This window comes from Trichechus manatus, unplaced genomic scaffold, assembly GCF_000243295.1.
Source record: "Trichechus manatus latirostris isolate Lorelei unplaced genomic scaffold, TriManLat1.0 scaffold00112, whole genome shotgun sequence".
NCBI lineage: Eukaryota > Metazoa > Chordata > Mammalia > Sirenia > Trichechidae > Trichechus > Trichechus manatus.
The window spans coordinates 7,658,516-7,682,597 of record NW_004444048.1 but is presented as its reverse complement, the minus strand read 5'-3'; the positions used below and the strand labels follow the sequence as shown (position 1 = coordinate 7,682,597).

The 24,082-nt window shown below is 38.6% G+C and overlaps 1 protein-coding gene across 1 annotated transcript in view; it reads left to right on the top strand.

Annotated features, from left to right (window-relative positions):
• Positions 1–24,082, top strand: part of TMTC1 (transmembrane O-mannosyltransferase targeting cadherins 1) — a 342,295-nt gene that overhangs the window by 300,904 nt on the left and 17,309 nt on the right. The window contains exon 12 of the mRNA XM_023738067.1: positions 15,908–16,016. Coding sequence (XP_023593835.1) covers positions 15,908–16,016 — 109 coding nt within the window. The remainder of the gene's footprint in view (positions 1–15,907; positions 16,017–24,082) is intronic.

Genomic DNA, 24,082 nt, shown 5'->3' with positions numbered 1-24,082 from the left:
AGAAAGATTCAGCAGAGTAGCAGGATACAAGATAAACATACAAAAAATCAGTTGGATTCCTATACACCAATAAAGAGAATGACGAAAAGGAAATCAGGAAAACAATACCATTTATAATAGCCCCTAAAAAATAAAATACTTAGGAATAAATCTAACCAGAGATGTAAAAGACTTATACAAATAAAACTACAAAACACTACTGCAAGAAACCAAAAGAGATCTACATAAATGGAAAAACATACCACGCTCATGGATAGGTAGACTCAATAATGAGAAAATGACAGTTCTACCAAAAGCATTTTACACATACAATGCAATCCTGATCCAAATACCAACAACATTCTTCAAAGCGATGGAAAAACTAATCATTAACTTTAAATGGAAAGGGAAGAGGCCCCAGATAAGTAAAGCACTATTGAAGAAGAAGAATAAAGTAGGAGGACTCACGCTATACAGAACTTACTATATAGCTATGGTAGTCAAAACAGTCTGGTATTGGTACAACGACAGGTACACTGACCAATGGAACAGAATCGAGAATCCAGACATAAATCCATCCACCTGTGGTCACCTGATCTTCGACAAGGGCCCAAAGTCCATCAAATGGGAAAAGACAGTCTTTTTAACAAATGGTGCTGACAAAACTGTATGTTCATCTGCAAAAAAAATGAAACAGGACCCATACCTCACATTCTACACAAAAACTAATTCAAAATGGATCAAAGACCTAAATATAAAACCAAAAACTATAAAGATCATAGAAGAAAAAATAGGATCAACTCTAGAGGCCTTAGTACATGGCATTAACAGGATATAAACCATAACTAACAACACGCAAACTCCAGAAGATAAGATAGATAACTAGGATCTTCTAAAAAGTAAACATTTATGCTTATCAAAAAACTCACAAAAAGAGTAAAAAGGGAATGTAAAGACTGGGAAAAAATTTTTGGCTATGACAAATCAGACAAAGGTCTAATCTCTAAAATCTACAGGAAAATCTAACACCTCCACAACAAAAAGACAAATAATCCAATTAAAAAAGGGGCAAAGAAAATAAACAGACACTTCACCAAAAAAAAAAAACAGTCAAGCAGCTAACAGACACATGAGGAAATGGCTCACGATCACTAGCCGTTAGAGAAATGCAAATTAAGACCACAATGAGATACCATTTCACCCAGGCATCACTTGCACAAATCAAAAGAAAACAGAAAATAATAAATGTTGGAGAGGTGATGGGGAGAATTGGAACTCTTATGCATTGCTGGTGGGAATGCAAAATGGTACAACCATTTTGGAAAATGATATGGCGCTTCCTTAGAAAGCTAGAAATAGAAATACCATATGATCCAGCAGTCCTACTCCTAGGAATATATCCTAGAGAAATAAGAGCCGTCACACGAATGGATATATGCACACCCGTGTTCATTGCAGCATTGCTCACAATAGCAAAAAGATGCCTATAAATACATGAATGAGTAAACAAACTATAGTATATACACACAGTGGAGTACTACTCAACAATAAAGAACAATGATGAATCTGCGAAGCATCTCACAACATGGATGAATCTGGGGGGCGTTATGCTGAGTGAAATAAGTCTGTCACAAAAGGACAAATATTGTATGAGACCACTACTGTAAATACTCATGAAAAGGTTTACACACAAAAAGAAACAATCTTTGATGGTTATGAGGGAGAGGAGGGGTGGAGATGGAAAAACACTAACTAGATAATAGACAAGTGGTAACTTTGGTGAAGGGTAAGACAGTACACAGTACTGGGGAAGCCATCACAACTTATACGAGCCAAGGTCATGGAAGCTGCATAGACACATCCGAACTCCCTGAGGGACCAAATTACTGGGCTGAAGGCTGTGGAGACCATGGTGTCAGGGAACATCTAGCTCAATTGGCATTACATAGTTTACAAAGAACACGTCTACATTCTACTTTGGTGAGTAGTGTCTGAGGTCTTAAAAGCCTGTGAGTGGCCATCTTAGATGCTCCACTGGTCTCACCCTGTCATGGATTGAATTATGTCCCTCCAAAAATGTGTGCATCAATTTGGCTGGGCCATGATTCTCAGTATTGTATGATTGTGTACCATTTTGTAGTCTGATATGATTTCCTTATGTGTTGTAAACTCTATTACTATGATGTAATAAGATGGATTAGTGACAGTTATACTGATGAAGTCTACAAGATTAGATAAGCCAGTCTCTTTTGAGATATAAAAGAGAGAAGCAAACAGAGACACACGGGAACCTCATACCACCAAGAAAGCAGTGCCGGGAGCAGAGCACATTTTTTGGACCTGACGTTCCTGCGCACCTTCCTCCAGAGCTGACAGAGAAAGCGTTCCCTTGGAGCTGACACCCTGGATTTGGATTTATAGCCTACTGGACTGTGAGAGAATAAACTTTTCTTTGTTAAAGCCATCCACCTGTAGTATTTCTGTTATAGCAGCACTAGATGACTAAGACACATCCCTTCAGGAACAAGGGAGAATGAAGAAAACTGAAGATAGAGGGGAAAGATTAGTCCAAAGGGCTAATGGACCACAACTACCACAACCTCCACCAGACTAAATCCAGTACAACTAGATGGTGCCCAGCTACCACTGCTGACTACTCTGACAGGAATCACAGTAGAGCATCCTTGATAGAGCTGGAGAAAAATGTAGAACAAAATTCTAACTCAAAAAAAAAGACCAGTCTTACTTGCCTGTCAGAGACTTCTGAAGAAACCCAAGAGTATGGCCTCCGAACACCCTTTTAGCTCAGTAATGTAGTCACTCCTGAGGTTCACTCTTCAGCCAAAGATTAGACAGGCCCATAAAACAAAATTAGACTAAAGGGGCACACCAGCCCAGGGACAAGAATTAGAAGGCAATAGGGGACAGGAAAGCTGGTAATAGGGAACCCAAGTTGAGAAGGGAGAATACTGACATGTTTTAGGGTTGTTAACAAATGTCATAAAACAATATGTGTACTAACTGTTTAATGAGAAGCTAATTTGTTCTGTAAACCTTCATCTAAAGTGCAATTAAAAAAAAGAAATCCAAAAAAAAAAAAAAATTACTGTTCTTCCCCACTTACTCCCTCATTTCTTCTGATCCCACTCTTTACCATTGTTAGAATCTCTGTTGGCTCTAATTTTGTGTGTTCATGATCCCACCTCTAATTTATCCCAGCCACTTCAGGAATGCATGTGGCATCAATTTAGACTCTTTCACACATTGACTGTCTCTTATTTGCCTGACCAGACCCCAACCCAAGGTATCACTGTTGCCTGTGTTTTGCCTGTCCTAGACCAGTGTTTCTCAACTTATTTTTCATTGTTGCCTCCAAAGGAGACTTTTTAGACTTTTTTTTTCTTAATTGCCCCATCCCCCAAATTAAACACTAAAGAATATGTTTTATTAGGTAGGGTTGAACTTTGGGAGACAACAGCCACTGTAATATACACCACCGCCACCAACAACCAGTTTTCTTCACTATTGAGAATTTATGCCCTAGACCCTCATCAGTCTATCAAATGATAAAGGAGAAAAACACAGATCTGAGCTGAATGGGACCCTTAAAAACTCTGAAGAGAGTATCATGAAAAAGATTCAGAGGTTAGAGTACTTACAAATTCATCCCTTGTGATCTTTTTATAATCTCTCCCAAATATTTTCTATTTTCCTGATACGTGCATCCATTGTTCTCTCCTCAGTGCCCCATATACGCACCCAAGAGATGATGCCAACCCTTACTGTCACTCAGAACATGGAAGTTATTCAACATGAATTATTGAAGCTTCCCTTCTTCCTGCCTCAAAATTTCCTGTATTTTCATAGGCTCCCTTTTCTTTTACTCTTCTGTGGGATGAAGAATTGTCTCACCTCCTTAATAAGGCTTCCAACTGTGGGTGGTTTTTGTTTTTTTTTTTTTAATTGAGGTATAATTAACATACAACAAAATGCACAAACCTTAAGTATTTGGTATAATTAGTTTTGATAATTGGATATATTCAAAACAAGATATGGAATATTTTCATTACCTCAAAAATATAGCTCATGCCCTTCTCCAGTGAATCCTTCCCTCAATGAGGCAAGAACTATTCGGATTGTTTTTTTCTCCATAAATTAGTTTAGCCTGTTCTGGAACTTCATATAAATGAGATCTTTCAATGTGTACCTATTTTGGTGTTCAGGTATTTTTGCTCAGCATATTTTTTTGAGGTTTATCCAGGTTGTTACATGTGTCAGTACTTTGCTTTTTTATTGCTAAATAGTAATTTCATTGTATAAATATGCAAAAATTTGTTTATCCATTTTCCTGTCCGTGGATACTTGGTTTGTTTCCAGTTTCCGGCTATTATGAATAAGGCTTTTGTGAATATTCATGTCTCAGTATTTGTATGTTCATTTTGCTTGGATAAATACCTAGGAGTAGACATGTGGGGAGATGTATCTTTAATGTTTTAAAAAACTGCCAAATAGTTCTCCAAAGTAATTGTACCATTTTTCACTCCCATCAGCAATGAGTGAGAAATCCATTTGCTCCACGTCCTTGCTAGCGTTTGGAGGTGTCAGTCTTTTGTAGCCATTAGTGTAAAATCCACATGAGTTTTTGATCCTATTTCACCTCTTCTACTCCTTCATTATCTTGAGCTTTCTGTTAGGTCTTCAGATTTTCTCCTCTGGGGGACCTTTCTCAGCTCAGCCACTCCCTCAACTGGTTCTCCTAACTCCTTCCTTTCTTTGATTAAATTGGCAAGAAGAGTGGTTGGCACTTGGTGCTGCTTCTTCGTCCCCACCTATCCATTCAGCCCTCTAGTGTAATTGTTGTCTTGAATGTCAGCTCTGGATTCCTCGGGTTCTCTCGGCTCTCACTCTCCTCGATCCTTCCGAAGTCAAGAATATGACACTTTTGACCTCCTCCTGCTTTTGAAGCTCGTTCTTTCATTGCTTATATTATAGTGCATTATGTTGCTCTTTTATATCCAACACTACTCTTCCTTCGCTCTCCCTGTAAATTTACGGGCATCTGAGAAACTCATTGAACATCCGTTGTATTCACACACAGAGTCCAAACTTCTTAGCATTCAAGTGGCATAATCCTGCTCTGCCGCTTTCTTCCTTATTTCCCGCTACTCTTCCATACTGAGTGAACCCAGATGCCCAGCCAAACTGACCACTTGTCAATGTATGAGAATGACAGACCTTCCAAAGTACATTTCAGAGAATGTTACAAAGATTTTAAGGTGAGAACGCTTGTGGTTCACTTAAAATATGAATTCGTGTGCATTTTTATCATCTTATATTCAGTGTCTGTACAAAACTGAATTATGTGGGAATGATGAGACTGCTCACCTACTTCACTAAGATGTGGGAATTATTTGTATATAAAAAGATTGCTAATTGTTAAAATATTTTTGTAAGTATCTCTCCCTGCCACCACAGCTGTACTCATTCATACTGTGATTTCGAATGAGTTGAGTATTACTGAGTTGTTTTAAATCCGTAGTGTGGTTTGCAAGTAAAGTACCCTTTTCTCAATCATTTTCTTTTGTTGTGATGACTGCAGTAAACACTGCTGAGGCCAGAAGACAGATCCACACAGGAAGCACGGTGGGTGAGAGCAAGCTTTAAGGAACCCCCTGGTTTTGTTTACATTCTTTGGGAGGAATTGGAATGTCATCATTTTCTTCCATTGCATAAATATTTCTAATAGAAGTTGGTTAAACAGACGAAACTGCTTTCTGAAGTACAAAAATGTATTGGTCACCGCTGTCCTAAAATCATTCTTCCACCCCTTAGCTCTCATAATCTTTCACAGCTTCATTTGAAATCTGGGCCTCTTAAGCTCCTGCACTGGATAATGACTTGCAACAACTCTTGAGACCAGATAAAGCTTGAAGAAGGAGTGATTCAATTAAAAGAACAGAAGAAATGAGGATAATCATTGGAAATTTCTTCTTGCACATACTGTCCACTTTACAATACCAGCCATGAAATGCCTGCTTACCTCATCATTTTATCTTAAACCCAGTAGGAGATCAACGTTGCCCTGACATAGAAGCTAAATTTAGTATGTAAGTTGTTAGAGATGATCAAAAGGCTTTCAAATCTAAAAGTGCTAAATGTAGGCCAGGAAGAGAAACATGAAAGACAGAAAGGAATGTGTGTGGTATATGTGTTCCCTCTGGCCCACGCCTGCCTGAGGCCTGCAGAGTCTGCCCCAGGAAGGACCATGGGAGGCGAGGCTTGCCTTCAAGGCTGTCTCTATTCTTGGTGACTTTCTTAGTTTCCTAGGGCTGCTGTAACAAAAATATCACAAATGGGTGCCTTTAAAGAAGAGACATTTATTGTCTCACAGCTTTAGAGGCTTGAAGTCCACATCAGGGCATCAGCTTTAGGGTAGGATCCCTCCTTGTTGGTAGTCCCAGACGTTCCTGATGTGCCTTGGCTTGTAGACTGTTCTTTACATGGTCTGTTCCCTGTGTATGTGTGTGCGTGCCTATTCTGCTCTTTTTATAAGACACCACTCCAAAAGAATTAGGTTTAGGACCACCCTGTACTGCTATGCCCTCATTAACATAATAAAAGAAAACCTGTATTTCCAAACTAGGTCATATTTACAAGTATAGGGGTTAGGACATCAGCATAATTTTGAGGGAAACCCAATTTAATCCATAACAGTGACCCTCACCAATTCTTCCAACCTCCCTTCCATTTTCACCTCCCTCAAAGAGGAGCTGCCTTCCCAACCTGGTGCCTTCAGGCTGCCTCCTGTCTGCTAGGCAGCACTGTAGGGCTCTCTTCCCTCACCCTGCCTGCCACCTCCTCCTACAAGTGAAAAGAACAACAGTAATTGATACTTGAATGACAATTTACAAAGTACTTCCTTATGTCTTATGAACCAGCCCACTCAGCATGGTGGGTAGGAAAGGCAAGGTCATTCTCCTGTTGTTGTTAGCTGCTGTCCAGTCAGCCCTGACCCATGGCAACCCCAGGTGTTACAAAGTAGAAATGCTCCTTAGGGTACTCCTTGGCTGTAAGCTTTACAGAAGTAGTTTTTCAGGCCTTTCTTCTGCAAAGCTGCTGGGTGTGTTCAAACTGCCAACCGTTAGGTTAGCAGCCGATCATAAACCACTTGTGCTACCCAGGTTCCTACTCTACTATGACAGACAGGGAAACAGACCATGCACCAATAAGCTGTGGAGCTGGGGCTGCTAAAGCCACTGCTCATCTTATTACATCACGATGCCCAGTTAGCCTGTCTCCTGTGTGCTCTCTGCAGATCAAGGAGCTGGCTGAGTTCAGTGAGTTTGAAACTCAACTCTGTCACTAATTACTGTGTGACCTCGGGAAAATTATTTTGTCTTGCAATACCTCCAGTTGCTCATATATAAAATGGAAATAACCCAAGCAACTAACTCCTTCCTGAGTGTGAAATAAGATAATGCATGTAGGTATTTAGCATAGGACGTAGCACCCAATAAAGATGAAATAAGTTTTAGCTATTATTAGTTATTATTAGCCTAGGGACATACTCTTTCTTACTTCCAATTTGAAACTCGGCTTCTTGTATAAAATTAATATTGAATCAGAAATGAGTAATGCATATTCTTCCCCTGCAGTTGAAGAGCTCTGGGGAATGTTCAGCCTCCTGGAGACTCTGTTTCCTCCTGTTTAAATTAAGGAATGGAGCCAGGTGATCCCGAAGAGCTGCAGGAATGTGTGATTCTAACTATGACTCCAAGTGTCTAATCTCTGACTTCGTTTCGGAGGCAGTATTTGTATTGTAACAGCCTCGTCCCTTTGCTGATAAATGAGCTAGTGGGGCTATTCATCGAAATTTCAGGTGGAAATCTGTCAGGAGAGCAGGGAAGTAGCAAGTGGAGCTAACATTTACTGGGTCCTCCTGTTTGCCTGATGCTCTGCTGAGTGCCCATGTTAGTTTATTCAGCCCTTACAGGAACTTGGAGAGGTGGAGATTAATATGCACATCTCACAGATTCAGCCACTGAGGCTCAGAGAGCAGCTAACCTGGGCAGAACCAGGATTTAAACAGCAAACAGCCTGAGCCTAAAACCAGGGACTTGGATAAACTGCATCATCAAAATGACCCTTTATCGATGAGGTAAATGAATCCCGGCAAATCAGGATATTCTTAGCTGCCTTCTCTTCCATTGTGTCAGTTGCCAGCCTGGGAGCATTGTTTTTATGCGTGCTTTCAAATCACAGAAGGGCTTAACATAAATATATGCAGGAAATTTGAAGTGACATTGGCTTGGGACTGGTGTCCATACTCCATACTCTTGGCACAGAAATGTCTCCACATGAGCAGGAGTAAGACCATAGTGGGTCAAGTGTCCTGCTGGTAGGGTTGAGAGCAGTGACCTCACTGAGATGACAATACAGATACCAAGAGACGTTCCCAGGAGAGGAGGAGGAAGGGGCTTAGGACTAACATTTCCTCAGGACCAACTCTGCTCCAGCCCCTGTGTGAAGCCTTTCTGTGAGTTGTATCTCCATTTCTGCTGCTCTATGACTAGACAGAATCAGAACTTTCCATCTTTCCTTTGTACAGGTTTCAGCTGTGGGGAGGATCTGGGAAGGAGGCAGGTGATCTGCTTTCGTAATGTTAACTATCCACCACCGCTCTGTCAGTTTGTCATACTGTGGTGGCTTGCATGTTGCTGTGATGCTGGAAGCTATGCCACCAGTATTTCCAATAGCAAGGTCACTCATGGTAGATAGGTTTCAGTGGAGCTTTCAGACTAAGACAGACTAGGAAGAAAGGGCTGGCAATCTACTTCTGCAAATTAGCCAGTGAAAACCTTGTGAATCACAACAAAATATTGTCTAGTATAGTGCTGGAAGATGAGTCCCCTAGGTTGGAAGGCATTATCCGATAGCCACAACAGTGGATTCAAGCGTACCAATGATCAGGAAGATGATGCAGGACTGGGCAGCGTTTTGCTCTGTTGTTCATGGGGTCGCCATGAATCAGAGCCTACCTGATGGCAGCTGACGACAATAATGTTAACTGTAGTGAGTATAATTTTGGATTGAAAAAAAAAAATCTTCTTCACTGCCATATAATATGACTCTCTGTCTTCCAGGCAGTTCTTCTACATGACATCTGTAAAAAGTGAAAACAGAAAAATTAGGGTGAACCCCAGTAAACTAGATGCTGTATATCCATTGTATTGCCCAGAGATGTGCTCGGTAAACGTAAACATAAAGGAGGCCCCAGTTTCCTTCTCTTTCTGTGTCGGAAAGATCTTACAGCCACAGGAAAATGTGTGTTCTGAAAAGATAATCTCAGACTGTTTACAACTTGACTTTCACAATTTAGTTTTTAGAAGAGCTATAAACGTCTATCAGACAAAAAAGAGTCATAATCGTTTTCACAATTATGTTTATGATGTTTGTGAGAGACATCATTTTTGGACCCGGCAACAACAAAACACCCGGACAAAGGAATAGGAATTCAAGGGGCTGCCCACCAGCACTCCAGCTCCACCCTGTGGTTAATGGGGAACTTTAGTGCCGCCAAGTGGATCGCCAACCCATTTATTTGTTACTGGCGTATCCTAGATTCTCCCCAGCTGTCAGTGGTTTTTCAAAGCAAGCATCTGCTTCCAGTTTAAATGAACATGTCATGAGATTTTAGACAAGAATCCAGAAAGTTTTCTAAATTGACAAACTTAACAGGTCCTTAATTACTGAAAGAAAACGTGGTGAAGTCTTATTTGCTTTTGCTAAATATCTGTCATTGAGATAGAGCCAGGAAAGTGAGATGATGCAAATGTTTTTCCTTAACACACAAAATATTCTCACTGCTCTATATAACCAGAGGGAATTCCCTGTGAAACTACACATGCTTCATGGCAGAATTTGAACAAGATCTGATTTCAACTTAATATTTCTCTTACGGAATCCAAGATGAAAGTGTTACTGGTCCCAGAAACACCTTTTAAAGAGTTTTGGCTTTATGGAAGTTCCTGGGGGAACTTAAGAGAGTGGAGTTTTGTTTACAAAATATTAGGAGATTTTATTTATGTTAGGAGGCCTATATGGATGTAACAGGAGGTAAGAGTGATGTCTGTCATATAGCGGAAAAGAGGACATTCACAACAGAGCCTTTATGAGAAACTTCCTTTTCCCATTGCTGTATTCCCCACTCCACCTCTAACTACCCCCACTACAGCCTGCTCATATCACCTGGAGTCCTGAGCTCTCTGTCATGGGGCAAATCAACCACCACTGCAACCTTTCTCATTGGTCAGATTGTCCCAAGGAAGTTTTCCTTCTTTTTTTTTTTTTAACTTTCAGCATCCTGATACACTTAGCCTGATGCCAGGGGTCAATTGACCAGACAAATCCCACATACGAACCAGGACAGAGTTTTTTAAAGCATAGGCTAAAGACCACCTTCAGGGGAGTCACCTGAGAGACTTATTAAGAATAATGATTCCTGGGCCCCAGCCTAGACCTACTGAAGCCTGTGAGGCCTGGGATTCCGCTTTTTACCACACACCTAGTGATTCTTAAGCACTAAACTTTGAAAACTATTGACCTAGGGGAAAAGTAAAAACAAAATATTTTAGGTCACAGAGGATTATCAATCATCAGCTGGTGACTTTATTTAGCAAATAAGAGAATTAAGCATCCTCAGGGGCAGTAATGTTGCCTAATCCTCAAGCATTTTTACCTGACAGCTCTGACAGTGCTTAGTGTCCTGAGCGTCTCATGATTTTCAGGGTATTTCTTTTTGTGACTCCAAACTGGAAGTGTGCAGTGGCTAACTGGATGGGATATGTAATGAGGTTTGATTTTATCTATATATTCATCAGTTGGAGCCCTGATGGTGCAGTGGTTAACAGCTCGGCTGCTAACCAAAAGGTTGGCAGTTCGAATCCACCAGCCACTCTTCGGAAACCCTGAGGCAGTTCTACTCTGTCCTATAGGGTCGCTACGAGTCTGAATCAACTGGATGGCAAAGAGTTTGGTTTGGTTTATTCATCACTTTTGGGCTAGTGAATTCAGACTTTTTCCATATCATTTAGATAAATAACTTGAGGACTTGGTAACCTGTATCACATGCTTGGTCAGTTCAGAGAAAAATCTTATTTTAATGTTATTTTTCCCCCTCTGAGTTGGCCTGTCAATTCAGCCTAAATGGTTGACAGGATAGTCCTATAGAGATGAGGCTTAGATCAACAATGGGCCTCTGGTTCCCTAAATTACTTACTAATAGAACCAGAATGAGCTCATTAGGAAGTTTTAATATTGTCTAATGTTGGCTCGGGGGTGGTCTGTATTACAGTCAGGTTACCTAGGTCATTTATATTGTTAAGAAATTTCATAATGTCTTATTTGAAATGTTTTCTGCATCTCTTGTTATACCCACCGCCTTTATAGATGTAAATAACTGCTAAAACATTACTTTTCTAAGACGCTTTCCTGGTTTAACTGGTTCTTTCTTACCTAAATATTCACCTTTAGTCATCACTCCACAAAATGCACATCCCCTCCTTTGCTTGACCTTAATGTCAGCTGAGTGGATTCTGAACTATTGACCTGCCATTTGGGTTTGCTCACCTTAGTGTTTGCCATAGAATGAGATTTCCAGGACTAGTGACTCTGTTACAGCGGTTATTTTACATTTACCACAGCACTAGTATTATGTATTTAATGGCAGCTGTTACATTAAAAATCAGTCATGGTATCAGACATAAGGAAAAATCATTCTTAGGTCTAACCTAAATTTTTTTGTGAATAGTTTGAAATGTGGAAGGATATTACTTTGGAGGGAAATTCAGAAGCACCACATTCTCCTGGATTTTATAATTAATTAAAAGAAGAAAGGGGGAGAGTGGTTTAAATGGGTCATTTAAAAAAAAATTAAATGAGCTATTAAAAGTCGAAACATATATAGTACCTACTGTGTGCCTGAGACACAGAAAGGTCAGATAGTTTGCCTAAGGAAAACACAGCTAGTGTAAGGTAGAACTTGAACCCCAGTTTTTCTGGAGTTGAGTCAGTACTTTTGACTACTATGCAAAGTTAAGGTAGATAAGCTGCTTAGCAGGACCTGGTAAATAATACATGCTCATTAAATGGCGGCTGTACTTGTTATTTTCTTATGATTCCAAGTTAGGCTTGGAATAATTCTGTCTTCCTTAGGATTACTTCTATAATATTGAAAGAGCTGTAGAAAAACAGATATGAAATGTAATTATATTGTCCTCTTCCCCCCAAATTTTACTAAGTAATTGGAAAACATATTTAAGGAGATTTACAAACATCTAAAAATACACAAAGTAGTAAAACCATATTTTTGTGTTATAAAGTAGGTGATCTCTTAGGTTCTGCAGATGAGGCCAAAGGTCAACCAGTCTGGATGGCATCATGGATACCTTAGTATATTTGGAACATTGGTCAGAACCATATGGTTTTAGACTAAGAGGGTATCTGTAGGCAGTACAATATTAATAAAAATTTTCATCCAGGGGAATAATGTGTTGAAAACAGTGCTCTAGAAAAATTTATGTCTCAATTGTATGTAGCAGAAGAGGAAGAAAGAGGGAACTAGCAACAAGTGTGTGAACTAAAATGTTAGCAAGCAATCTTTGGCTATGTGTATTTTCACCAAAAAAAAAGGTTGAGAAGTTAGAGGATTGACATGTTGTGGGGTTGTTAACCAATGTCATAAAACAATATGTGTACTACTGTTTCATGAGAAACTATTTGTTCTGTAAGCCTTCACCTGAAGTACAATAAAAAAAAAAAAAGAAATAAAAAAAAATAAAATGTTAGCAAGCAAAACTGGGTAAGGTGTACTCTGTACTGCAATAATCCAATGGAGTCGTAGGGCTGTTGGCCTTGTTTTGCAACCTGGGATAATTTAGGAGAGGAACATCTGCCATAATGTGGGTACAAAGAGGAATGCTACTGAAATCAGAAGCAGTTTGAAATGGAGTTCAATTCCCACATGGTAATTACATTACTGTGTAACCAAGGAAGGTTTTAAATGAATTATCTGCTATAAATTATTGTGTCAAAACCACACCTATTTCATAAGCTCCCACCGAAGGGTAAGGAGCCCAGCCCTGGGGGTACAATGGTTAAGCGCCTGGCTGCTAACTGAAAAGTCAGCAGTTCGAACCTACCCAGCAGTTCCTTAGGAGAAAAGACCTGGCGATCTGCTCCCATAAAGATTACAGCCTAGGAAACACCACAGAGCACTTCTACTCTGTCGTATAGGGTCACTATGAGTCAGAATCCACTTGACAGCACACAACACTACCACCAAAGGGAGAGCAAAAGAGAGACTACAGAAGAAATATCTACTGTTCCTCTCCCTTTCAGAAATGAAGCCACCACTAACAATAAGATTATCTACTTCTTGGTCTTTCTTCAAAAATATTTTTAAATATCTTCCAAGATATTATAAGATGGCATGTGATATCTGTTAACCCAACCCCTTGGTTCCTAATGACTATCAATGGCTCCGAAACAAAAGCAGAATAATGTAAAAGTACAGAGCCAAGACACAATGTCCGCGTGCCTGAGTCTTTGCATCTTGTAATACTCGTATCTTCAACTAAATGACACAATGAGATGTTTTTCTTCGTATGCCAGTGCCTCGGGGATTGTTTAGAGATACAGTTTTTCATGAAGAATCCAAGTTCCCTGTGAATAACTTTGATGATAACTTTTCCAGGGTGTCATATGAATGTTAATGGGGGACCTCAAGTATTTAAATTCACAGACTGTATTAACTGGTAATTAATCTCGCTGAGTTCATATATAAAAGGTCTAAGTTGCCATTCTAACTGATGTGAGCCATGGCAAATGAAAACCATTAAATCTTCACTATCAAATTGTGTTTTTTCCCCCTGCTGATTTTGAAGAACATCTTAGTTAAATTATGTCCTGAGGGACTTACTTTTCAGATTAATTTCCTATGTCCTTTGGCCTTTGGGAGGATTTCCAAGTTAATGTTAGTAAAGACCTACAATATCCTTGGAGGAAGAGTTCTGCTTACCATAAAATCAATAGTAAAATTACCAGATTAAAGAAATAAATCATCATTTAAAAAATATGTACCCATGGAAGAATTACTTCAAGGTGTATTTAAGAATAAAAACCTGAGTGTATGTAAACTTAGCGGACTCCTATAGGAGTCTTGCATCTTGCAGACATTCTTTAAATGTTTGTTGACTAAATGAATCAGCAAGAAAGCAGCATTAAGAGAGCTTCAAATGAATTTATTATAACCATGTGCCTTTAAAACCCCATCCCAGGGACAATCTACTTAGGGACACTGGTGTTACACCTTGTCTTCTAGACAGAACTGTGCATCAAGAGGAGTTAGATAGACCCCAATAGTAGAGGATAGCATGGACAGCCACCTCCCTTGGGAAGTTGCTCAGTGCTTGGCATGTAATAAACCAAAAACCAAATTCGTTGCCTTCAAGTTGATTCTAACTCATAGCTACCGTATAGGACAGAGAAGAACTGCCCCATAGGGTTTCCAAGGAGCAGCTGGTGAATTGGAACTGCCAACCTTTTGGTTAGCAGCTGAGCTCTTAACCACTGCACCACCAGGGTCACTATGAAGTCCAAATCTACTCAACAGCTACAGGTTGGCGTATAATAGACAATGATAAATGATTGCTATATTGAATCATTAAGTGCAAGGTCTGCTTTGGAATGGAACTATGACTCCCCCCCCCCCAAAGTCTATGATAGGAAACTGTCTTCAGGATGAAATCACCTTGTAACAAGCTGCTTCTGGCACTGAAGACTAAAATTTACATCCTCTACATAATTTCATCCTATAGAGACTGGAGCTGTAAGGGGATTCTAGCAGGAGGTTGTGTTCAGCTGCCTTTGATAATTCATAGAGCAGTTAAAAATCTCAGTGTGAATACAGTCACCTGGAGATCTTTTTAAACTGCAGGATCTGATTCAGTAGGTCGGGAGGCTGAGATTCTGCATTTCTAACAAGCCCTCAGGTGATGCTGGTCCATGCAGCCCTTTGAGCAGCAACTTCATAGAGGAAGTGGTGGATTTTCTAAGTAGCCAAAGAAAATAAGCAGATACAGTGTGATGGAGGAGCTCAGAAGACTGGTTATGAGACCACAGACAAGACATTTAACTTTTCTGAATCCAAATTTCCTCATCAGAAAACTGAATATAACAATAGGTACAATAATATTTACTGCATGGGATTGTTGTGAGAATTAATAGTGTTGTAGGAAAACTTACAAGAGCATATGGAACCTTGTTGTTAGATGCTGACAAGTTGCTTCCGATTCAGAGTGACTCTACAGTCGTTGCTAAATAAATGTTTGTTGACTCTAAATAGTAAAAACATAAGCACACAACTCAATACTGGTAACTGGTAAAGACAGGGGAGGGGTCTTAGGCTATCTGTAGTCCAAGGGGTTCTATTCTTTTTTTACACCGCTTTTGCCAATCAGTGCCTAGCGCTTAGCACATGACCAGTGTGGAATTGTATTAGTAGCAAAATTGTTTGCTGTGCCGAGTAACTAGTGCATATTTTTGACTTTAGAGACATTGATAACGGGATAATGGCTCAATTTCTCCCCATGGCACTAACAGGAAGAGGAACTTTCACCCAAGAAAATGGTAATAACTTTTGAGACTTGGGTCTTCTTTAAGCCAGAAGTATAATCACTGAGAGAAGACTTAAATGAAGAAGCCAAAACTTGCACCATTTTCAATTAAAATATGGTGATAAAATAGCTGAATTTCTTTGCTAGCTTGTGGTCACCTGTTCTCTAATTTCATAAATTATGTATGGCAATGGGTTTGGTTTCTTTTTTTATTATTAAAAGGTGTTCCTTTTTTCTCCCCTCATAATCTGTAGGTCCCAGGAGAAAAAAGAAGAAGCCATCCTCTTACTGAAGAATTCCATTAAATATGGTCCAGAGTTTGCAGATGCTTATTCAAGCTTAGCTTCGTTACTGGCAGAGCAGGTAATTGTTTCCATTCAATTGCACACAATTTTTTCATATATATATAAGAAATAGCCCTGTGAAATTATTCGTTATAACCATAGGGTCAAGGATGTCATTGAGGCCATCATCCACAACATTATTCAGCAACTTCTTTATGAAGACTCAGAGGAGAAATTTCCCTCATGTTTCAGTATTAAGAAATATTGGGCTTCTCTTGAATTACAAGTTTTGTTTTAATCTAATGGACACAAAATCTTTCACTTACTAGAAAGGTTTTGGTCAACTCTGTCCCCTCACTGGCTAACAACCGTCCTGACTATTCAGTCTGCTTTTCTGTGTATGCTGCTGCTCTTACTGCTGGGTTTACCATTTTTCTTAATAATTTGTTCAATTTATGTTCTATATTTTTGAAAGCTGCCTCAATTTATTTGTTGAATAATGAGATATAAATCAGTAAGTAATTAAATAAAGCATTGCATTAATAGTTCCCAGTTCATATCTTTTTTCCCAATTCACCCAGACAAGAAAATAAACAAGTAATTGCTTTTCTTAATGAAAATCACCCTAGACAGTATCTTTTATCTAGTATCAGTGATAACACAGTATTTTAATTTTGGGGTGCTCTTTACAGTCATGAATACAATTGATATCTATTCATACAGTTCCATCTTCTTGTAATGCCATCTTTTCTTTCTCTCCTTCTAAATCCAATTCATTCTTCAGGATCCAGTTCAGATTCCACTCCCTCCCCTGACATTCTTCCACTTCCCCATCTCATGGCAGGTTTTCTGTCCTCTGAGCGCCTAACATTTATTGGTACACACATCAACACGCAAACTAACCATGTAATTTTATTTCTTGGATTATTATCTCAAACTATGATTTAAACCTTGTGTTGACTTATCTTCCTTGCTAATAATACAAGATTCTTTAAGACAAGTGATGACTTTGTAAACCCACTCCTTGTATACCCACTTCATACTGTATAAACCAGGTGTTTAATACAGTATCTCTGGACTTCATCTTCTGTTTCAATGACTCTGTGGTATGTTATTAACAGGGCTTAGTACCGATGCATTCTGTTTCAAACCCCTGCTGAGAATTTGCATTTCTAACAAGTTCTCTGATGAGAATTTGCATTTCCACCCTAGATATACTGTATCAGAAGCTATAGTTTTAACAAGGTCCCCAGGTGATTCTTATGTATAACTTCCTGGGAAATTGTTAGAAATGCAGATTCTCAGCAGGGATTCAAACCAGTTCAAAGACCTAGTTATTAAGAGCATTTGACAATGAACTGCAAGACCTGGTTCTAGACCTCCTTTCTCAGTAGATAACTAGTTGCATGGGCTTGGGCTAGGAGGACCTTACCTCTCTGGGCCTCAGTTTCCAAATCTGAAAATTAATAAATAGTCTAAATTACTTTTACTGTATTTCTGGCTCTAACATTTTAAGAGTGTCTAAAACTATCCCCTTTAACATCAACTAAGTGCTAATCACTATCTTAATGAATAACTTAAAGCTCCATTGTAATTAGTGCTAGCATTTCTATATAACAAAATGTTAATAGTATTAAAAATTATTTGCCTTAATAACTATCCTACAGTTTTAATTGCATTCTTTTTCTAACTTGGTGTTCTCCAAGTTCATACAAAGTTACTATTTTCAAATGATCAACAAAAAAAACCAAACCCGCTGCCGTCGAGTCGTTTCTGACTGATAGTGACCCTGTAGGACAGAGTAGAACTCCCCCGTAGGGTTTCCAAGGAGCGGCTGGTGGATTTGAACTGCCAACCTTTTGTTAGCAGCCGAATGCTTAACCACTGTGCCATGAGGGATCAACATGTTTAACAAAAAACCAGTTGCCATCTTGTTGATTCCAACTCATGGAGACCCCACATGTGTCAGAATAGAATTGTCCTCCATAGAGTTTTCAGTGACTGATTTTTTGGAAGTAGGTTGCCTGGCCTTTCTTCTGAGGCATGTCTGGGTGGACTTGAACCTCCAACCTTTTTGTTAATAGTGAGCATGTTAACCATTTGTACCACCCAAGGACCTCTCAAGATGTTTTTAGTGACCTTGAAATTGAATTTAGCCCATTCTGCTGTATCTTTGCATTTGTCTTTACTATTGACCAAATTTTACAGAAGGTGGAACTTTAAAAAAGATATCATATACCTTTTTTCCTTAGTTATGTTTAAGAAATATCAGATGTTTTATTTAAAATCAATTATATGACAGATTTAATTTTGTAAACTGCAATGGCAAATTGATGTGAAGTTGCTCCATTTCACATAGCTGAAGTTATGAATACTTTTTAAGAAAAACAGAGTAAAGCCATGATCTTTTCTTCAATCAAAAGGGTCACATCTTTTGCCAGTCTTTCCTGCTCTGGATATGACTGTAAAATGCTATGAGATCTAAGAATGTAATTGAAAGATTGAAAGGTTCTTTCCTTGCTCCTTTGGGCAATTGATTTTAACATGAAAAAGACAGAGCCACTGGTGGCATAAATCAGGACTGCCTTTCCCTGTCTGACTTTCAACATCTTACCATCATGTTTTGAATTCTTTAATAATCAAAGAATGCTTCAGATGCATATGCAAGGCACTGAGAAACTGTTAGAGAACAATCCACTTGGCTTAACATTCTTGGTGGCAGATGAATTCATTTCATAATGGCACAACCTTGTTAGCAAATCCCAGCATTTCAGACAACCACAGTATATGAAAACAGTGTTTACAACCTTGGTCAATCTGTACCACACTTGTGAAACTCTCCTGTCACTTAGCGGGTCATCTTCCAGTGTCGCCATCTGTCCACATGCACCGCCTATGCTCACTGTGGACATGGGTGTTGATTTGTGGGATGGAAGGCAGGTCGGCTAGCTGTTGTCTCTCTTTTCTCAAGCCAACCTCCTACAAAATGCAAGAATCTCTATCTGTTTCACACTCCAAAGGGAAAACTTCCAGGAGGAGGCATCTCCCTGTTACAGAAGGAAACATTCCATTTTGGGGCCAATGTAATGTTTGAAAACTCTTCTGTACACTGAATTGAATTCAGCTGTCCTCTAATTTGCACCTGTTGGACCTGGTCTCTCTTCCACCTGGGAGCTTGTTAAAGTACAGCTTAGGAGCACAGTTATTTTGTTACTTCTGTAAACATGTCTTTTCTAAGATAACCCTATTTCTTTCAACTTGTTTCTTATTGATCCTGGTTTCCAAATACTTTCCCTTCTGGTCACGTTGCTTCGCGTAGCCTCTGGATTGTTCATTTTCTCTAATTATATATGGCTCCCAAAATTAAGCTGCCTTCTTGAACTGTAGTTTAATAAGTTCAGGGTAGAATAAAATATTTACTCTTGGCTCCAGATGCTGTGTTTCTATGAAAATACACCCTAAAATAAATAATACTGTTGTCTAGCATTCACATGATGCTCTGGCTCAGATAAGAACTGCAGTCAGTCAAAATCCTTAAAAAATGTAAACGTGTGTTAATCCAGGTCTCACTCATTTTGTCATTTTGTAAGCAAGTTTTTAAAACATAAATGAAAGAATTCATGTTTATCTGTATTAATTTTATTTTCTTTATATCAGCCTGAAATTACAGGTTTTCTAGGATTTTTAAGTCTTTTTTTTTCTTCTGCCATTCAGTGTATTAACTACCCTTTCTACCTATTTCAGTTGGCAAATTTGATAAGATTTGCTTTTAGCTATTTATTTACATCTTTGGTAAAAAAAAAAAAATGTAGAAGAGATCAGTAGCAGATAGAAAGCCCTGCAGTGTGACTGTAGAACCTTCTTTGCAAGTTGACTTCTACATTACCCAAGACTCTTTGGGTACAGTTATTCAACCGTCCATTAATGATTGAATTATATTATCATCTAGCTCACCTCTGTCAGTCTTGTCTACAAGGATATCGTAAGACACTTTCAGACACCTGCTGAAATCCTTACCCTGATAAGGTTGTGATTCTATCAAAATAAATAAATAAATAAATAAATGGAGCAACTGAGGAAGGAGAGTCAGGAAAAGGGGGAGAATATGGAGTATGTGACTAATTGCCTCCATGAACAACTGCCTCCTTTGCTATGAGACCAGAAGAACTGGATGGTGCCCAGCTACCATTACTGAACATTTTGATCAAAGATTCTATAGAAGAATCCTGATCAAAAGGAAGGAAATACAGAACAGAATTTCAAATTTTCATGGACTCTAGACTTTCCTGAAGCTATGGAGGCTAGATGAACCCCTGAAACTATTGCCCTGAGATAATCTTTAAAACTTAAACCAACATTGTTCCCTGAAGTCATCTTAAAACCAAACAATATTTAGCTTAGCTAGTAAAAAATGTCTGCCTTGAGTATTATGCTCTTTTAAGAACTATCTATATGGGATCAAAGTGACAGCAGCAACTTGAAAGATTAGATAGGAACCTTAGAGGGCAGTGAGTTTGTTAATGGGGGAGGAACAACTCAGAAAAGGAAGGTGAGAATGGTTGCACAACTGGAAGAATGTAATCAGTGTCACTCACTGTATATGTAGAAACAGTTGAATTGGTATATGTTTTGCTGTGTATATTTTCAACAACGACAGAAAAAGAAAGAAAGAAACAAGGTTGATTTAGTATACCTTGCTCTTACTGTAATCATCCTGCTGTCCATTGACACCATTTCCCATCCTCAGTGCCAATAAAACCATGAGTATAGTAACACCTTCTAGGATTTCCTCTGGGATTAATACTGGGTTACTTGCTCTGTTGGAACCTAAGAGTAACAAGTGTAGATCCATTTGGACAAAGTAGAAAACTCAAGAAGGGGAAATTTGAAAAATTGATTAATTGAAAATAAATTATACATAGAAGGATATTAAGGTTCACATGGACCCCACATTTGAAATTGATAGATAATAGGAAGCAAAGGTAGGTGGTGTCTGGGGAGAAGATTTTTAAACATGTGAGGAAGAAAACTCTGTGGAAATATGTGGGATATTTTGAAAGGAGCTTTAGAGTGAATTCTGCTGTGAGTGAGTGAGAGCCTTGTTTCAGGAAGTGAGTGTGGAAATGGATAGACTCTACTGTGGAAGATTTCTTTGTATTTAGGAACTATTTGCATGTGAAGGGTGAAAGGAAAAGAAAAATAGAAAATTAAGAACCCTGAGGCAGAGCACCTAAAGGACTGAGAAGACGTATGGTCTCTCAGAGTGTGGGGAAGCAGGGAGAGGCAGAGTTTCAGGAAAAAAGGAAATAAGACCAGCTTCAATATTTTTTCAATTGCACAAGTAATATAAAAATATGATTTAAAGTTTGAAAAATCAGAGAAAATAAAATATATGCTTCATCTATAATATAATACCTGAAAACAACAAATATCATTTTTGTGTACATCATGCAGGTCTTTTTAATATATTTATGTTGTTTTCATACTTAATTCTTTCATGTATGATTTGTATCCTGTTCCTTTTACTCACTTGACATAAAATTATATATAATATTTTATGTGTCTTCATATTACTAAATGGCCTTCATAAATACCATTTTAATGGCTGCTTGGTAGGTTATTAAATCGATGCATTATAATTTATCCTATAATACACTGCCTTAGGTCATTCAGGTTCTCTTATTATTATTTTATTTTTGGTGTATGGCAGTGAACTTCTCCTTTCTTATGGCCTTTTAAAAACCATAGTTTGGATCATTTACTTATGACAGATTCCTGGAAGTTGAATTCCCATATCAAAAAGTATGAGCGTATTTCATGACTCTTGAGACATGTTACTAAATTGCTTTCCAAAAGAGTGATATCAGTTTACCCTGCCACCAGCAGTATACAACCTTTAAATCTTGAATGTTAGTGGAACATTTAAATGGAAATGGAATATGGACAGAGGAGAGAGTTGGGGCTGGAAAGATAGATTTAGGACTTTTTCTTATCAATGAAACCATATTATGAGCAGATAATTTCTCTAGAGGGGAAATGAGAACAGTATAGGAAGATGAACCTTAAGGTATAATTTTTTTTAACCTTTTCATTTTACAGACAAAAATGTGAGGTACACATAGTTAAGTGACTGTCCAAGGTCATGCAGATAACTAGCAATAGGACGGGACTAGAACCTGGTCTTCTCACCTACTGCTCTTTCTCTGTATGATGCTGGGGTCCCATAGCTAATGAGATTGGGTGTGGGAGCGGGAGGGAAAAGAGAAGTCAGGGGAAATTCAGGATGCTAAGATGTCCTAGAAATTAGATATGTAACAGTGTCCAGCGCAAAATTGATGCCCCACTGTGTCAGCTGCAGCAAAGAAGTGAAAAAAAAGAAAGAAAACAGAAAATACACTCTTAGATTCCAAGTGCGGATGTTCTCTGGCTTGCTGATCCTCTCTGGTTCTCCATTAGCATTGAGAACTGGCTGCATTCCAGCTGCCCAGATAGGACTGTAAACATTTACAAGCCCACAAACATTTTTACCCAGCCTAGTCTTGCCATAGATTATATAGCTTGCATTATACTAGCAGTGAAAGAAAAATTAATATTGCTTATGACTCTAACTTACGGTAAATTATTACTAGCCCCAGGTTATAACCTATTGAAAACCTCAACTAATTAAATTGATAGCACTTAAAATATTTTTCTTTTCATGCATTTTGGGATATGAAGTCTTTTCATACAAGAATGAAAAGAAAATTGGAACAATAAAATATAAATTAGAAGTATAGGTTGAGATTAAAATGTGCAAGGTCAGATTCTCTCCTTGTACAAATGCCATCTTTTGAGTAGATTCATCAACTCATAATATTGAATATGTGGCCAGGTCAATTTGAACCAGAGCTTACCTTAAGAATTTATTGATTTAATCATTCAATACGTATTTGTTGAGTGCCTACGCAGCATCAGACACTAAAGATTGTTGAAGTAGCAAGGTATGGCCTTTATCTTCATGGAGTTTACAATACCAGGGAAGGCTCAACAGTTAATGCTCAGCTACTAACTGAAAGTTTAGTGGTTCAAACTCACCCAGCAGCTCCATGAGAGAAAGACCTGGTAATCTGCTTCCATAAAGATTACAGCCAAGAAAATCACAAGGCAGTTTTACTTTGTCACATGGGGTCGCTATGAGTCGGAATGTACTCAGTGAAACCCAACAACAACACAAAAAAATTACATCCCCCTACTCCAGTGCCAGGAACCCTGGTGGCATAGTGGTTAAGAGCTCGGCTGCTAACCAAAGTGTCGGCAGTTCGAATCCACCAGCCACTCCGTGGAAACCTAGGGGGCAGTTCTGCTTTGTCCTGTAGGGTGGCTATGAGTCAGAATCTGTCTGACAGCAATGGGATTTTACCCCAGTATCTAACACAATTGTAACAAATGCTGCAAAGGGAAAGCAACGGTGAGCGCATTAAAGGGACTGTTAAGCATTGAATTGTGTCCCCCCAAAATGTATTGAACTCCTAACCCTTGTACCTGTTGTAAATATGTTCCTGTCTGGTTGGAAATAGGGTTTTTCTTTTTTTATGTTAATGAGGTCATACCAGTGTAGGATGGATCCTAAATCTAATCACTTCTCAGTTATAAAAAGACCAGAAGAGATCTAGAGAGACACACAGCGGGAAACAGATGCCAAGGAACTCCTGAGGCTGCCAACAAGGAAGGACTTACTAGACTCTAACACTGTAAAAAAATAAATTCCTGTTCTTTAAAATACACCACTAGTACTAAGAAGTAAATTGTACTTTTCACTCTCATTCTGTCCTGAGTCTACAGTAGCATTTCTTTTTTAAGAGGCTGTATGATATATCCACAAATATGAAAAGGCTATTAAAATACTGTCCCCTTTTCTAACTAAATGTCTGTGTGAAGCCAGGTTTTCTTTACATACTCCAGCCAAAACAACGTATAACAACAGATGGAGCACAAACGCAAATTGGAGAATCCAGCTGTCTTTTATTAAGCTAGATAGTAAAGAGATTTGCAAAAATATAAATTAATGCCGCTATTCTGATTTTTTTTTTGGGGGGGGGCTTTGGGAAATAGTTATTTTTCACACAAATGTTACTTATGTTCATGTTTATTATTATTTTTAATAAA